We start from the raw sequence: 17,598 nt of genomic DNA, 5'->3' as shown, positions 1-17,598 counted from the left end.
TACAGCAGCAGCAGCGGCAGCCGCGGAGGAGGATTGGGGAGTGACGCGGCGGCCCGGCATGGCCGCCTCGCTCTAGAGAGTCGGGAGAGGCGGAGCGGCCCCCGTCGACTCCTTCCACGGCTCCTGCGCGCCCGGCACGCCGCCAGCCTGCCCAGCGCGCACGCACGCGGACCCTCCCACGACTGCTCCCCCCCACCACCAACCCCCCACCACCAACCCCCCACCACCGCTCCCCCCACCACCGCTCCCCCCACCACCGCTCCCCCCACCACCAACCCCCCACCACCAACCCTCCCACGACTGCTCCCACCACCAACCCCCCCCCACCACCACCAACCCCCCACCACCAACCCCCCACCACCAACCCTCCCACCACTGCTCCCCCACCACCACCAACCCCCCCACCACCACCAACCCCCCACCACCAACCCTCCCACGACTGCTCCCCCCCCACCACCACCAACCCTCCACCACCAACCCTTCCACGACTGCTCCCCCCCCACCACCACCAACCCTCCACCACCACCAACCCTCCACCACCAACCCTCCACCACCAACCCTCCCACGACTGCTCCCCCCCACCACCACTAACCCTCCACCCCTCTTTACCCCGCCGCACCCTCGCCCTCGGCACCCCCCCAACCCCACACCACCACACCACCACCACCACCCCCCACACACGCCACAGATGCGCGGCTCCGGGAGCTTTCCGTGCGCCGGGCCCCGCGCCTGAATGCGCGGTGGCGGTGGCGGCCGCGGCGCCCCCAACCTCACTCTGCCCTCGCCGCGCGCGATGGGTCTGGATTTCGACGTGAAGACATTCTGCACGAATCTTCGCGCCACCAAGCCGCCCTACGAGTGCCCCGTGGAGAGCTGCGGCAAGATCTACAAGAGCTACAGCGGTATCGAGTACCACCTGTACCACTACGACCACGAGAACCCGGGACAGCCCACGCCCATGAAGAAGCCGCGCAAGAAGGGCCGCTACAGCCGCTCCACGGTGGGCGGCCGCCGCTCCCCGTCGCCCGAGTTCAGCCGCTCGCCCAACCGCGAGACGCTGACCTACGCGCAGGCTCAGCGCCTCGTCGAGGTGGACATCGACGGGCGCCTACACCGCATCAACATCTTCGACCCGCTCGAGATCATCTCCGAGGACGACCTGACGGCGCAGGAGCTGTCCGAGTGCAACAGCAACAAGGAGAACACCGAGCAGCACCAGCAGCAGCAGGCCCCGCCACCCACCCCGGCCAAGCCGAGCCGCCACAAGGACAAGCAGCGCAAGGACGGAGCCGGCGCCCAGCATGGCCACGGCGGCGGTGGAGGCGGCGGTGGTCCCACGGGTGGAGGAGGAGGAGGCGGTGGTGGTGGTGGCGGCCCGTCGGGCAAGCTGCCCGAGGCGTCGTTCCGCCTGCTGGACCACGAGACGCCGGACGCGCCGCCGCGCACGCCCGCCTACTACCGCTACATCGAGAAGTCGGCGGACGAGCTGGACGAGGAGGTGGAGTACGACATGGACGAGGAGGACTACGCGTGGCTGGACATGATGAACGATAAGCGCAAGGCGGGCGGCGCGAGCGCCGTGTCGCAGGAGGCGTTCGAGCTGCTCATGGACCGCTTCGAGAAGGAGTCGTACTTCGAGAGCCGCAACAAGGGCGGGCCGCACGCCCTGATCGACGAGGACGCCGTCTGCTGCATCTGCAACGACGGCGAGTGCCAGAACAGCAACGTGATCCTCTTCTGCGACATGTGCAACCTGGCGGTGCACCAGGAGTGCTACGGGGTGCCCTACATCCCCGAGGGCCAGTGGCTGTGCCGCCGCTGCCTGCAGTCGCCCTCGCGGGCCGTGGACTGCGCGCTGTGCCCCAACAAGGGCGGCGCCTTCAAGCAGACGGACGACGGGCGCTGGGCGCACGTGGTGTGCGCACTGTGGATCCCCGAGGTGTGCTTCGCCAACACCGTCTTCCTGGAGCCCATCGACAGCATCGACAACATCCCGCCGGCGCGCTGGAAGCTCACGTGCTACATCTGCAAGCAGCGCGGCTCTGGCGCCTGCATCCAGTGCCACAAGGCCAACTGCTACACGGCCTTCCACGTGACGTGCGCCCAGCAGGCGGGACTCTACATGAAGATGGAGCCCGTGCGCGAGACGGGCAACGCCGCATCCTCCTCCTCGTCCGCCTCGACGGCGGCGGCGGCTTCGGCGGGGGCCACGGGGGGTTCGAGCTCGTCGGCTGCCGCGGCGGCCGCGGCAGCGGCGGCAGCGGCGGCCGCCTCCGGCGTGGCGGGTTCGTCGTCGTCGTCGGCGGCCGCGTCGTTCAGCGTGCGCAAGACCGCCTACTGCGACGTGCACACGCCGCCGGGCTCGGTGCGCCGGCCGCTGCTGCTGTCGAGCGAGCCCGAGGAGGAGGAGGAGGAAGAGGAGGAGGAGGAGAAGAAGGGCGCCTCGGCGGCGAGCAGCGAGAAGGCCAAGAAGGCGAAAGCCAAGTCGCGGCAGAAGATGAAGAAGGCGCGCAAGATCCTGGCGGAGAAGCGCGCCGCCGTGCCCGTGGTGTCGGTGCCCTGCATCCCCCCGCAGAGGTGCGTGGCCAGAACCCCCCCCCTCTCCCGGGGTTTGTGGGGTGCCTGGCGCCGGTGGTGGGTGGGAGCGCTCCGCAGGATAGCTGCGGGGTCGGGGTGGTGGGACGAGGGAGCGAATTTGGCCGAGCGACGGGGGTCGCGTGTTGTGGGGGGGGGGCTCATTCACCCGGCAGGATGAGGAGGGCCGCAGCGCTTGATGTGTCGTAGTGTAGTGGTCTACACGAGGTCGGTGCGTGAACACAACACGTGTGACTTTTGTGCAATGTTTTTTAAACGGGTACCTCGGAGGTGCTTTAAAGTGCAGCCGGTCTTGACAGACAACAGCGCCCTGAAATCGCCGCCACGTTTAACAATGGCGCATTTCGGGTGTTTAGTGAAGTCACAAGTGGTTATTGCTGCTGCTGTTTTAGTGGGTTCTGTGGGCGTGCTCCGCTCGAATGCATTGTCGGTGTGATATCGCCTGCAAAGTGCCTCACTTCGTGAGAGAGGAAAGTTACCGGGCAAGTCTCGTGTGTTAAGTGCTGCTGCTGCGACACGCAACTGTTGTCGCTGTAAAGTTGTAAGCTGATCCCGCGGGCGAACGAGAGAGGCAGCTGCTATCGGAGCGCCTCAGCACCCCCCGCACCACGCCAGGTGTTGGGTGGCCCCGAGCAAGGAGGCCCCCCGCAGCTGTTGTGGCGGCGGCGGCAGCGGCAGCTCTGTTTGCCTCCTTGGGCTTTGTGTGGGGGGGGGGGCTGCCTGCCTGCCTGGCGGTGGCCATTGTCTGTTGTTTAGCGGAGGGGCGGCTTGTCAGCGAGCGAGCGCGAACGAGTTTCGTGTGTGGCGACACACAACAACGCCTTGGCCTCGGCACGGAAGTAGCGTAGCAAGCCCCGGGGCGCGCAGTGGGATTGACCCCAAAAGGCGTGCGTGTGTGTGTGCGCTCACATGGCGTCTTGCTGGCCACTCACTCACCCCCCCCGTCGTGTGCCTTGTGGGCCTGAATAGGTGGTCGCAGACAGCACTTGGCCCAACAGTGTGTTTAAAAAAGCTAGGCGGAGAATATGTAAGCACATGGCACGCGTGGCGCCTTTGGCCGTGGGCCCAGAGGCGACCCCGGACCCGTGTCCTCTCGCACTACCAACTGGGAGCATTCCCCTCCCAGCTGCGGCATAAATCATCCGTGGAAGAGACGTAAGGACAACATTGAGGTTTTTCGTTAAGCATTTTGGAACATCCGGCAGTGTTCGACAGGAAAGCCAGCTGTGTTGAGCTGATAGGAAGAATCTGATGCGAGACAGAAACGTGAGCTCTTGTGGCTTTAGTTGGGTGCAACCCAGAGAATTACAGTTGTTTTGCAAACGATAGTAGTAGCGTTTTAGGGTAACACCTTTGGTTGTGGGCATTATTGCATCCATGGCTTAAATTCAGCCAGTTCTGCCTGGGTCAGCAACCCAGAAAAATAGTTCCCGCACCCAGCACACCACATCCAGTTTCCAGTATTCATCCTGCCATGACTGGCTGCTAGTCACTTTACGTACCACTTTCTTGCGGTGACTCAAAACATATTCAGTGAGAAATCAATCAATGATTGAAGATTTTGTTGTTTTAGACAGTTGCAATGTTGACGAGTTATAGGGAACGGGTGTGCTTGCATTTTGTATACTTAGCTCGATGTCGTAATTATCAGTGTTGTTGCATTCCTCGTTGGCTGCTGATGCTATTTCCACAGAGAGATTAGGCAGGCTTGGGGAGGGAAGAGTTATTGCCACAGAACATGTTTGGGAAATATGGTGGAGTGAGCATTGTAGCACCACATTTTCCGATATGAGGCCGTATCCAACCCTAACGTGCAACCAAAATATATCGACAGTAGGAAACGTTAACAGCATTATTTGGAGAGACTCGGTGAACAGTATTAAGCGTGGCTGTTGAGGCTGTTTTTCACGTCAGGTTCTCGTTGAGAAAGCATTCAATTGTTCCCCCCAGTGGACGGCAAACATCACAGGTGTAAAGGTGGCTGTTTACACAGGCAGCACCGCAAACGAACTTACTCTGGACTCGCCCTTTGAGATGTTGTACAGTGGTGTCGAGGTTGTTAATGGGTTGTCGTTATCCATGTTCACGATAGCCGCCTGGCAAAATGTAGCCGTACCTGTAATATTTGTTTTTTATGACTTTACTTTATGACGTCATGTAACTAATTCAGCCTTGTCGAACCAGGTAAATATTGGAAAAAATGAACATGTTCAAATGGACCATGTTGTTTTGCTTTGACAGCCAGAGCGTCACTGCTGTATTTATGTATGTGTTAATGATTGAAGTTGGCCGTGGTGTAGTAATTGTTAGCACTGTTGGTCACCAGTTCAATCTCCTAGCTTGACAGTTGAAACATTGGGAAAGTTTATGACATCTGTCACCCAGCAGTAGAAATAGGTAGTGTATGGTGTGGTGAAGTGTGAGTACTGTACCTTCACCTACAGACGTATGGACCACGTGAAAGAGTAGGTCATGAGACCCTCTAGATGGGTTCTCTCGAGCTCTCTCTGGTGGACACCTTTCTGCCAGCAGTGGTGCGTTCCGGAAATTGTAGGGCTGCACCTTTACCTTCTGTTCATGTACTTAATGCCTCCTATTGACACGCAGTTAGACTGTGTGCGTGCTCGTATAAGGTTGTTTTGCATGGCCGTGTGCGCTTGACCATTAACCGGATTTGGTGGCAGCCCAGACACACGGTCGTGCCAAATACCCTAACCCTCTATCATGTGACCGCAGGCTGAAGAAGATAGTGAGCCGGGTAACGATGCAGAGGAAAAAGGAGTTCATGACGAGGTTGCAGAGCTACTGGACGCTGAAGAGGCAGTCGAGGAACGGCGTGCCCCTGCTGAGGAGGCTGCAGTCGCACTTGCAGTCCCAGCGGAGCGCCGAGCAGGTGAGCGCTCGCGCCGTGTTTGCCCGCAGCGGGCGCTCCTCTGGGAACGTCTTGTTTGTGTCGGCTGCACGAGCTGTGCAATTTTGATTACAGGTTCCGAACGTTTATAATTGTGGTTGCGTGGGCTGCTGCCGCTGTGCTCTGCAGCTCTCAGATGTGATTCTCGGGTTGTACCGCATTTTCGGGCGTGATGTCCAACGTTTCGCTGCACGTGCCAGAAGCTTCTTTGCAGAGCTGCTTCTAAATACACATTGAAGTAACCGTGCATTAAATTATTCTATCTACCCAGCCCAGCAAATAGTTGTCTTGGCGTCAGAGTTTATATTTGAACATTTTTTTGGTCTGCTTTGTAGTTTTACCAAAGCGTTTGCTTCTAATTTGAAAACAAATATAATTCAGTTTTCACCTACACAAGTAAATCTATTGATCCTCGGCATGGGAATGTATTTTAATTGACAAATCAATGCATTATACTCTTAGTTTTTCGGTAAAGTCACGTAGGTAAAAAATGAAATTTAAATTAATAAAAATAAAATAAAATAAATCACGACGTTTCGGAGGCAACACAAGTCTCTGTCATCAGGTGTTACCGTCACAGCCAGATTTGCTGTATCAAGTGATATCAAGTGATACAGCGAATCTGGCTGTGACGGTCCCACCTGATGACGGAGACTTGTGTTGCCTCCGAAACGTCGTGATGTTTATTACTTTATTTTTATTAATTAAATGTTTTACCTACGTGACTTTACCGAAAAAACTAAGAGTATGAATCCTTGCAGTCACGAAAGCTTCAAATCTAGAATAAATCAATGCATTGTTACACTACTCAAAGTAAGCAAAGAGATGTCAGTTAATAATGAAAGATGCGGCCTTCGAGGACTTACTTTACATGTCGATAAACTTGTTTTTTGTTGGCAGCGAGAGAACGACGAGAAGAACAGCGCCCTGAAGGAGCAGCTCAAGTACTGGCAGAGGCTGCGGCAAGACCTGGAGCGCGCGCGTCTGCTCATCGAGCTCATCCGCAAGCGAGAGAAACTCAAGCGGGAACAGGTGCGGCTCTCAGCGGGGACGTGTGCATGCAGACGCACTTGGTTACACGAGTAGTGGTTTCTGCTGGCTTGACTGATGGGGATGTGTGTTTTAACCCCCCCCTCCCCCTTGGTTGGGTTTAGGAAGCTCAAATTTTGTTGACTGAGTGGCATGTTTGCCATGCTCTGGGATTCATTTCTTGAAAAAAAATGTTCATGTCACTGGTGCATTGGAGTAGACAAGTAACGTGTTGCTAGAGCCATAGTGATGAGAGTTATACTGGATATGGTGTGCCCAGGGCTTATCTTCCCTCTGAATATTTTTTGGCTCACTTGTACACTGGAATAGGCATGTTACTTGTAGCCAAAGCCAAATGTGTAATGGATGTGGTATGCTTGGTGTGGAAATATTTTCAGGGACACGGACCAGGCTGAAATTAAGCTCTGTCCTTGCTTTGTTTACGAATTATGAGTTAATTATTTATTGCATTTATATGTTGTGTGCATCATTAGACATAGTGCCCATATGTTTACACTCCTCGCCCATTGACCTGGCTGCACATAACACACATGCATTGATGCAGTGTACTCGGTTTTATGCTTCTCGTACGACGCAGAGGTGTTAACCTGGGCCCTCGGTGCATTGCTTTTGCTGCTGCCACAGATCAAGGTGCAGCAGGCGGTGCTGGAGATGCAGCTGACGCCCTTCCTGGTCCTGCTGCGGAGGTCACTTGAACAGCTGCAGGAGAGGGACACCAACAACATCTTTGCTGAGCCCGTGTCCATAGAGGAGGTGAGCTTCAGTTCTTGTATGAGCCTCGTCACCACGCTTTGCATTTTAGTACAAAATTACTGTCGTAATGGAGCTCGTGAACTAAGTGGTGTCTTCATTTAATAGATTTAACCGTGATTGGTTAAAATAATTACTTGTTTATCCAGGAAAGCTACATGGAAGTCCAATGACTCTTTCAGGAGGGTCCTGCATTGGGTTTTTATTTTATTTTGAGATGTTTCCAGCCATTTTCTGAGTGTTTATACTTGCGGAAACCGGAGCACACAGAGAAAACCAACGTACGTGAGGGTACAATACTACCCCGTGCAGATGGAAACAGATGGAGATTGGTCCATTTGCGTAACTGCCTTCTAACATGCCAGGGTATGGCACCTCTATGGCCATGGGAAGGAAGTTTCCAAACATTTGTGTGATCCACCAACCTTTGCCTCCGTAGTGCTGGATTAAAGGCGTGCGCCACCAGCAGGCTAAAATATTGTTGTGAAAGTAAATTTTCTCTTTGGTTCTTTCTGTAAAGTCATGTTGAAAGAAAATAAATTAAACAATAGAATACGAAATTTCGATTGCAACACAAGCAGTCGTCATCAGGTATAACTAAATTTGAGAGAGAGACAAAACACAGACACGGAGACACACAGACACAAACAGAGAGAGACAACAAGGAGGCACGGGCGGCGGCCAGAAATGGCGCCAAACAATTTTCCAAGCTCTGTGGTGTCATATTGGGATGTCTGGCCAACTCGATTAATGAATGTGGAAGGAAACCGGAGTACCTGGAGAAAACCCACAGGAAAAACCAAATAATTATCATCATCATTGTGTTTTTATTTGAGGTCCCGGATTACCTGGACTACATCAAGAAGCCCATGGACTTCTCGGGCATGCGGGCGCGCATGGAGGCGCACGGCTACTGCACGCTGGACGATTTTGAGAACGACTTCGACCTGATCGTGGCAAACTGCATGCAGTACAACAGCAAGGACACCATCTTCTACAAGGCGGCCGTGCGGCTACGCGACCAGGGGGGTGCCATCCTGCGGCAGGCCCGGCGGCAGGCCGAGAAGATTGGCTTCGACTACGCCACTGGCATGCACCTGCCCACGGCACCGCTGTTCATCGAGCCGCCCGTGCTCAAGTGGGAGGAAGGTGCGATTCCGGCCATAGCAGTCGTTTTGAACACTTTCCAATGAAGGTTAACAGCCTTGAAAGCATTAGCTCTGTCGCTCTGTAGCGGGGGAGTCATTTCTTTACAATAGCTTTTGGCGTTTAGTTTGTCCTTCCCCCGCGCACCTCCGATAGCACGGTTGGTTAAGTGCCGTGCGAAAGAAGTTCAACATATGGGGGAGTCGCGATAACTCCTGTAAAGGTGATCCAATATAAATTTCATTTTTGTATAAAATTGTGTCCCTATAATGGTCATATTGATCAAAGAGTTACCCAAAACCTGGTCACCCTTTGATCAGAGAGTAATATGATCACTCTTGCAGGTTACACACGACAGTTGCCTTTCTTTAACCAGGTGAGAACTCAAAAGAGAAAAGGATGTGTTGTTTGCAATGAAGCTATCCTCATTTGCAATTAGACTGGATCAACAAAATGATAAGAAAAACTAATTAAATAAGCTACGGCAATGATGCAAATATAAATCGGAACCAAATGTTGCATCAATGTAAATCATGCTTAAATTATCAATTTCCTGAAGTGTAAGTTGGCTCGGACAGAATTTTGCTTAGACTTATCAGATTACAATTATAGATGAAGCTACAGAACTATTCAACCATTAAGTAGCCCCTGTACACACAGATACAGTTCGTGCACGTTAAGTTCTTTCCAAATCCACTTCTGGATTAGGGTCTTCCCATGCAGTGCCGTTTATAGTGGCTTGTTTGACCATACTTCACCACGCTGGTTGGTGCGGGTTTGTGAAGACCGCGGTGTGAATGGAGTGTGGATGTTGTCGCTTCCGTTAGGGGTGGAGGCACACAAAGGTGCGCCTTTGTTTTGACGCGCGCTCGTACTCGTGTGCCGCTAGAGCTGGCTCGATTTGTCGGTCAAGTCAATTCACCACCAAAATAAAAGTTGTAATCGACTACTTTTTTGTGATCGATTACTTTTAAAAATGGTGGCGGCCCCCATATCCTGCCTCCCTAAGGCGGGAAACCCCCTAGGAGCCACTCCCTGCGTGACGCGGCTGATAATGCTGGTGACTTGGCCAAGCCTCGCCCATCACCTCCCGTCCAGCGGTACACGCCGGAACAGGTGAGGCTTATTTACCAGCTGTGTTCAAGCTGTCCAATTCATTCAACGGGACTGATAGTCGGTGGAGTAATTAATCACATAAATGGATTACCCAGCTCTGTGTGCCACTGTGCACTGGTGTACGGAAGTGCGAATGCGTTACAAAGTGTGTGGCCGCATACACGAGCATCGCTGCGTGCGCGTGCGTTGCAACGTGCGTAGGCGCCACTGCATGGGTACGTTACTGCGTGTGACCACGCGTGCGTGCACCACAGCGTGTTGCGTGTGCTACAGCGTGTTGCGTGCGCTACAGCGTGTTGCGTGCGCCCATGTGACCGCGTGTGCAGTGGACAACCTGCTGCTGGCGGAGAACCGGGTGCACATGTCGCTGGAGGAGCAGCTGCGGGAGCTGCTCGAAAAGCTGGACTTGACGACGAGCATGCGCCTGGGCGGTGCGCGCTCGCGCCGCGCCAAACTCCTGCGCAAGGAGATAAACGTAGTGAGGCGAAAGATGTCGACACACCACGAGGGCACAAGGCGGGGCAGCAGCGGTAGCAGCGGTGGGGCCCAGCAAAGGAGCAACGGGGAGCTGTGTAGCCCGGTGACGAGGACACGCGCAAACGGCGTTGGCGAGGAGGCGGCCAGCACCGCTGTCGCCACCACGCCGCCGGCCATTGGCGCTGACGGCAACAAAGGTGGGTCAACAAGTGCTGGGCACCAGAAACTGGGCATGTAACGATTTGCCTCGCGAAGCTGTTCAGCCCTTGAAAAAGAGCTTCTTAGCTCAATGGGCTTTACTCAGGAAATAAACTTCTGATTCAAGTTATGGTTTGGGGGTCATGGTTAAATTCTAGAGTTGGTGATGTGTTTGTATTGTGTTGAATGTGGAACCTGCTTTGGATTGCAGGAGTCACATGAACCCGCTAAAAAAATGTAAATTTTTTTCACCATTCGATGCATGGATCCTGAGTATATGTTCATTGTAATGTATGCATGCAGTGCTTTATAGCAACTCAGACGACACATCCAGATGGACATTCTACGTGGTAAACATTAATGAATAGTAGCGGGTTGCTGTAAGTTATGCTGAGAATGTGAATGCCCAATGAAATCGATTGTACATCTATTAATAATCAGTCAAAGGTGGAGAAAACAAGGTCTTGAGTTTGGAATTGAAAAAGGGATAACAAGTCAACAAGACTGATGGCAGGGGGAAGGGAGTTGGGGGGCAGCATTATAGAATTTCCCAACTCCCACTGAGCAAAGGTCGATCGGTGCTTTGGTAGAAAGCTTTGGTTGATGAAACGGAGAGCGTGTGGAGTGGATTAGAGTGCCACAGATTTTGTGTTTTGAAAGTGTTTAGTCTGGCCTTGGTGTAGGCAGCTGTGTATGTATGTATGCTGAACTTCTTTTGCACCCTTTGTAACCAACCATGATAATCTGAGGTGCGGGAGAAGGACAACAAACTTAAACTAAGCTGCGGGTACGCGACTGTAAGCTTGACCCTGTGCGTCTTCGCTTGCGGCGCGCGCCTTCCCCGCAGACTCGGCGACTTCGCAGTCCTCGCCCGTGTCGGACGTCGGCCGGCGCACCTCAGTGCTCTTCACTCGCAAGTGCCGAGGGGGCACGCGACGAGGCCCCGGCCGCGCAAGCCGGCACGCGGACCCCGACACGTGCGCAGACAGCGCCGAGGGCGGGCAGGGAGCGGGGGATGCTGCCGCCAACGCCACCTCCAATGACGTTTCCCCCGCCGCCAACTCTAGGAAGCGCGCGCGCAGCTCCAGCGCATGCTCGGACACGGATGCCGGCGCCACGAGCACACACATGCACAATGGTACGCGGCCGGGCGTGGCGGCGACATCCCAACGAGCACACGCCGCACCCATCACCACACTGTGTCCGCGTACTCAATCGTTAGACTGAAGTCAGCGTCTGTACAGAGCTACTGATTTTTTTGGGGGCAGTCTTGCAGAGTTGCCTAGGGATGCAGTTGTGCTTGGGCGTGCGGGTCGCGTGTTAATGGCTCTGTAGGCGGGGAGCCGCCGCCACTGTTATTTTTTTGAAGGCCACGGCAGGAGAGCTGACTAGTCGTGCCGTGTCTTGCCACCCCGTGGTTAAGGAACCGTGCAGTGTTGCCGGCCGTCCAGATGATGCCACACTCTCGCACAGGCGCAGGCAGGCCCAGGTGCACCACGGTAAATCGCGCACTCGTCTTCAGTACAAGCGTTCACGCGCAACGATATATACTATACCCACAACACCCGTTTCTAGTTACAGCTGTGTCATTAGAGAAAGGATTGAGAAAGCATGCTGGGACTTTTCATCAAGGCACTCGCTCACTTGCACAACCTGGGCTGAACCTGGTGGTAGTGGTGGTGGTGGTGGTATTATCCTGTTTATCCCTACTGGTTGGATGTTGCTATTGTTGGAACGGAGCTCCACCCGCATGTGGAGACCCGAGGAGGTGGTAACGTTGCCTCAACTGGGGTTGTCCCGTCCACAGGGCTGAGCAATGGCTATGAGAACGGCTCGGATGGCGAGGAGCCGCGCTCTAATCACAGTGAGATGCATCGTCTCTCCTGCGGCTCCGACTCCGACTCTGGCTCAAGCTTCAACAGCAGCGACCACAGCAGGTGAGGGCTTAAAGGGTTTCAATCGCCATGTTCACTGCTATCAGTACAGTGCATTGTTCTCCAGGCTACAGTCATTTAACTTAATTGTACATGCACCAATGTAAATATTCTGTAGTTGTGAGTGACGTGTGTAGACGCGTGCGTTAATGGTGATCGGGTTGAGCATTGTAGGTTGCTCCGGGATAGCACTGCTTGTTGTGTGGCATCCACAAGGCGCAGGCAGGTGCACGCGCGCTGTTACTCGAGCCATCGCTAAGTGTGTGTGCGTGTCTGCACAGCGGCTCCGAGAAAAAGAACGGACAAGGAAAGCGGGGACACGGTCCGGACGATGGCACGATAGAAAACGGAGACCTGCCCGCGTTCTCGGACCCAGAGGCGCAGTGTGGACGGGGCAAGAAAGGGCTGGGGAAATCCACAGGTACGTGTGCCATGCGCATCGAGCAACAGAGCAACTTTGGATGATGTGATTCTTTTGAGTTTCCGTGTGAGTATTGCATAGGTTGTCTCTGATAATATAATGCACTTCTGGTTGAATAGTTTGCCATATGTTATTGCCATTGCATTAGGATACAAGATTGCACAATGATTGTTTTAATTGGTTCATAGAAAAACTGACATTTTTATCATGAGAGGTGGTCATGCATTGTCAAGTTTGGTCACCATCAATCGCTCTTTAAAGTTTGAATGTTTAAACGATTTGGAGTATTTTACAGGAGGACATTCTACCCTCTGCTCATTTGAGCTGGGAGACATTGCATTATATTTTGCAGATTGCCACTGGTGATTTTAGTCGTGTGAAAATGCCACGCATCATTCGTAGACCCTTTAAGCATTAATGGTGTAGGTTGTTTGGTTCTGTAGTAACGTAAACAATCCTCAAAATTGATCTTTGCACCCGTCTTCGCACCTCCCTCGCTCACAGCTAACCTGAAGGGACCCAACCGGCCGAACATCTGGTTCTCCGAAGACGTTGACACGCCAATGGAACCGCTCGACCTGGTTTGGGCAAAGTGTCGGGGCTACCCATCCTACCCCGCACTGGTGAGGGACAGCTTCACGGCGATACAACACACCGCCAGCACTGGCTATCTCAAAAGACACTTCATTGCAGTGTCAGCAGGGTGGTGCAGTGGTAACACTTGTGTCTCACTGCATGCAAGGCCTGAGCTCCGACTCGGATGCCTTTGTGTGGAGTTTGTACGTTCTCCCTTTGTTCGTCATAGATTTCCACCTGGTTTCCTGCCATATCCAGACGTCGCAATGCTAAGATGTTACCTGCAAATTACACAATTGGGATTGTACATATCAACGTTGCCTACTGCTGTGAAAAACCTGACAGAACCCTCATAACAAAAATCTTGACTCTAAAACGAAACTAGAAACTATTTTTATTTTACCAGATAAGGCCCACTGAGCTCGTTTTCAGAAGTGATCTGGCCACAAATGATAGTTCAACGAAGTAGCTTATCACCATGTGGAAATATATACCGGCACCCAAATACTCTAAACGCATGTTTCTAAATGTGGAGGGAATAACTCGAGGACCTGGAGAAAAATCCACACATCCATGGGAAGATACATGCAAACTCTAAACATACAGGTCTCTGGGTCGGGATCGAATTCACGACCTCCTGTATACCAGGCGAGGTAGTTCACATTTCCTGGGTAAACACATAATCATAACTGTCAAAACTACACATGGAAGGTGTAGCTACCTTTTACATAAATGGGGAACGAAGGAGTCTCAGCCTAAATATGACTGCGGTGAAGAGCAACCCATCACATCGTTTTGTATATGCAGGTCTGGGTATCTTTGCGAGTCGTACATTTCTCTGCGAGTCTTAATTTTGACTGCCGTGAAATGTAATCAATTGCACGCATCGCCGATCAATTAGTATCTGTCTTGACACCAGACGCAATAGAATGGCTTGTCGACACCCAACACACACACACAGCAGTTATACGTACATTTATTGCTTTTCAAATTCCTTGTTAACCGCCCCTCGACTTACTTGCTCGTTGTAGATAATTGACCCAAAGATCCCTCGGGAAGGCTTCTACCACAACAGTGTGCCGATCCCGCTGCCGCCGATGGACGTGCTGACGCTGGGCGAGGCGATGGCGGCCGAGGCTGGGGAGAGTCTCTTCCTGGTGCTGTTTTTTGACAACAAGCGCACCTGGTGAGTTCCCGTGATCGCACGAGCGCTCGTCCCATTGCCGATGTGCCCACTTCTCTGATAGTTCAGAGCTTGTGCATGTACAGCGCTTTGTAAGCCGAATGGTGGATGAGGAATGTGTGGGTCGTGAGATATAATTGACCACTTCTGTCACGCTGGTTAGTGCTGGTTGGTGATGAGAAACAAAAACATTAGCAAGCTGCAGCGTATACAACATTCTTAGGCACGTGTCATAACGGGTACTGCAAGATCCGACCATGTGTGTCCAGTGCTCACCGAGCTGCATTGGCTTCCGGTTGCTGAACGAACACATTCTAAGGTCGTGCTCATGACACAAAGTTCTTGCCACAAATGAACCAAAATGCCTTTCTGGAGCACGAACCATCGCGCAAACGAACCATCAAACAAAGACGGTCACGGCCTCGTGCGCTTTGAGATGCACTTGAGTGGCTATCTGGAATGCTCTGCCTTTCGATATTAGGAAGACACTGGAAGCTATGCACTTGTAAATATAAATTGAAAACTAATTTATTTAGAACTGCTTTTTGTGTTCAGCTGTCCTTCCCCCTGCACCTCCAATTAGGATGGTTGGCTATGTACGGTGCAAAATAAGTTCAACATACATACGGGTATAGGTACAACGCATCAATGGATTATGTTGGTTCGCCCTCCGGTCATGGGTTCTTGCTTGGTCATATAACTAGAGGTCTGTCTCGGACACGTGGGTGGACTCACCTGCTCTGGGATATTTATGCATGTGTCCATTACGAGGACAGGGAATTCGAATGCTGTGTGGCAAGCCCCAATTGCGTGTGACCACGCATGTTTACGTGCATCGACGATGTGTCGGCGTTGAGCCGCGTGGAGCGCACGTACTCAACAGCCCCGTGTGTGCGTCGGCGTTGGCAGGCAGTGGCTCCCACGCTCCAAGCTGATGCCGCTGGGCATCGAGGAGAGCCTGGACAAGCTGAAGATGATGGAGGGCCGCAAGTCCAACATCCGCAAGTCCGTGCAGATCGCCTACGACCGTGCCATGACCCACCGGAGCCGAGTGCAGGGAGAGAACAGTGACTCGAGCGACGTCGAGTGAGCGAGCGCCTTCCTGCGCTCCCCGACCCTGCGTATTTCCCCGCCTTACCTCAATCACTGATGAAAGTGAGCTCTGGCCGCGGCGCCACAGACTTCTGCTCCAGTAGTAGGGGAGGCTGCTCGGTGTGTGGTGGCCTGACTGTGCCGGGGCCCACACCGCTCCCTGGGTCCCACGCGGCAGCATCTCCCGACTACTGCCGCCACCGTCTGCCCGCCTCGCCTGATTTTAAAGGACTTCAGCCAGTGAAGCCCGCGGGAGCGCAGATGTGTTGTGCCGTCACGGCAACGCCACTTGTACTTGTTGCTGTACAAAGGTGTTTTAAATTCCCGCTTTTACGCGCTCTTTGTTTTCCAAGTGGCGACGCTGTAAAGATGCCTTCTTATGGATGGACTTTGGTTTTACAGAGTGTGTATATTATTCTTCACAGCCCTCTTAAACAGAAGGCGGCGCCCGCGTTATATCTGTGGTATCCGAACTATTCACTTGAACTCTCTGTTTTTTGACACATTGTCTAATGAAAAGTGATGTGACTTTTGTTAAATGTGCATGATCTGGTAAACTGTATTTTTATACCTGCATTATTTTTTACTGTCACCATCTGGCTGTACTCTGTTCTGGTCTTTTATTTTGTGAAGTACTGGGGACCTAAAGTAGAAATGTTAAATGTACTGTTCTGGCAGTCTGTACTTTATATTTATTGTAGAAACGAGTGCTTTGATTGATAGTAATTTTTATAAGGTGCTTGACTAGTTGGAAAGTGGTTTATGGAAATATCTCTATATTTGTTTCATGTTTTATTTCATCACAGTGCAGACTGTCAGTTTTGTTTCAAACCAATAAATGTGATGAAATCGTTTAATTTCGTACAGATGTGTGGTTTGCTCTCCAGCTCGTCTCCTGATATCTACACTTTTGTCAGTAAGATGAATATAAAGTGACTACTGTGCTATTAGTTTTCTATGTGTAGATAAGTGAACGACAGTTCGATAAAATTAAGCAATAACATAGCTGAGATGTTTCCAGTTTGCATTTTTTGTGGGAAGATGAAATATATAAGATATAAATATTAAAAATAAGTATTTTGGACCGAGGGCCCTGAGAGTTTTGCCCAGTGTTCCAAGGATGGTAGGCTGACGCAAAGAAAAATCATCATGGTTGTCAAGTATCGTTTTAAGAATAACATGTTTAAACTTTTAAGGATTATGTAATAATAAAGTGCCATACATTAAAAGGAGCTCGCCGATTTAAAAAAACACCCGTTGTGGTATTCTCTCCTAGTTGTCTTATCCAAAGCAGTCGTAATTTAGGGCAAAATATTTAAAGTGTAATCGGATACGACAAGAATGGGGATTAAGCTGGGATGTCAATCGATGGGTCGTAGCAAAAGCCAATACCACCACCGGTCACAAAACTTGACCCATACCGATGTGTTCATATGGCCAATAAAAGTGATGTATTTCATAACCCACCCGAAATTAGTGGGGTTCTCTCAATTAACTTCTGAACCACATTAAGAAATTGGAACCGCTCAAGTTATGCCACCGCATGTAGCGATGAGTGAAATAGCGTCCGAACTCGTGGATTAAGTGTCGGGGTTTGGTTATTTGGAATCTGGTTATTGTTATGAGTTGTAGAAATTGTTTTAGCAATGGTATTGTGAGTGCTCTAGCAGTTTCAGGTCGGGGTAGTGGAGGTGCGAGTGTTAAGGTTAGTGTTCTTCATACAGTTATGGTTCGTGTTAGAGCGTCGTGTTTTATGGATGGAGGTGTCTGCAGGATTCGTGTTGTGGATAGTTACTTTTAAGGGTGGTATTAGTATAAGTTGTATTGCTCAGGGTATAGTGGTTAATGTTTACGGGTGTGTAGGTATTGTAAAATCCGTGATATGGGTATGGTTAGATGGGAGGCCTACCATTGATGTTTAATATTATGGTTTAGGTTGGTGTTAGAGATCGTGTTAGCGCAGTTGTGAGTGTTATTGACAGGGATATTGTTGCGTTCAGTTTCATGTTAGTTTTACCGGTAAGAGTAATTTTGGTGTTGAGTTATGGCTAGGGGGTAGTTTCATGGGCTAGCTGGGTAGACTTATCGTGCGTGACAAGTGCTCTCTGTCGTGTTGGTGTGAGAGCTGTGCTTCGTTTTATTGGAAGTC

At 51.9% G+C, this 17,598-nt stretch overlaps 1 protein-coding gene across 3 annotated transcripts; it reads left to right on the top strand.

Moving 5' to 3' along the window:
- Window positions 1-525: 525 nt before the first annotated feature.
- Window positions 526-16,713, top strand: LOC144943641 (peregrin-like). 3 transcript variants are annotated; one of them, XM_078871301.1, is made up of 12 exons: window positions 538-2,577; window positions 5,332-5,488; window positions 6,407-6,538; window positions 7,181-7,309; window positions 8,143-8,455; window positions 9,895-10,242; window positions 11,091-11,381; window positions 12,051-12,180; window positions 12,459-12,598; window positions 13,103-13,221; window positions 14,206-14,360; window positions 15,267-16,713. In XM_078871301.1, the coding sequence occupies exons 1-12, from the start codon at window positions 734-736 to the stop codon at window positions 15,445-15,447; spliced, it is 3,939 nt and encodes a 1,312-aa protein (XP_078727427.1). In that variant the 5' UTR covers window positions 538-733; the 3' UTR covers window positions 15,448-16,713. The 3 variants fall into 3 exon arrangements, with proteins under 3 accessions (XP_078727429.1, XP_078727428.1, XP_078727427.1); XM_078871303.1 differs by lacking the exons at window positions 12,459-12,598; window positions 13,103-13,221; window positions 14,206-14,360; window positions 15,267-16,713 and adding an exon at window positions 11,667-11,742 and having other exon boundaries at window positions 526-2,577; XM_078871302.1 differs by lacking the exons at window positions 12,459-12,598; window positions 13,103-13,221; window positions 14,206-14,360; window positions 15,267-16,713 and having other exon boundaries at window positions 526-2,577; window positions 11,667-12,097.
- The last annotated feature ends 885 nt before the right edge of the window (window positions 16,714-17,598 follow it).

This window comes from Lampetra fluviatilis, chromosome 32, assembly GCF_964198595.1.
Source record: "Lampetra fluviatilis chromosome 32, kcLamFluv1.1, whole genome shotgun sequence".
Classification (NCBI taxonomy): domain Eukaryota; kingdom Metazoa; phylum Chordata; class Hyperoartia; order Petromyzontiformes; family Petromyzontidae; genus Lampetra; species Lampetra fluviatilis.
Note: the sequence above shows the minus strand (reverse complement) of the source record. Positions and strands in the feature narration are given on the sequence as shown.

Bases quoted from the DNA above. Each gene is read 5' to 3' on its own strand.
- LOC144943641 (XM_078871301.1), top strand. From the start codon at position 734: ATGCGCGGTGGCGGTGGCGGCCGCGGCGCCCCCAACCTCACTCTGCCC. The intron at 2,578-5,331 runs GTGCGTGGCCAG...ATGTGACCGCAG, and splicing joins CCCTGCATCCCCCCGCAGAG to GCTGAAGAAGATAGTGAGCC. The intron at 12,181-12,458 runs GTGAGGGCTTAA...GTGTCTGCACAG, and splicing joins AACAGCAGCGACCACAGCAG to CGGCTCCGAGAAAAAGAACG.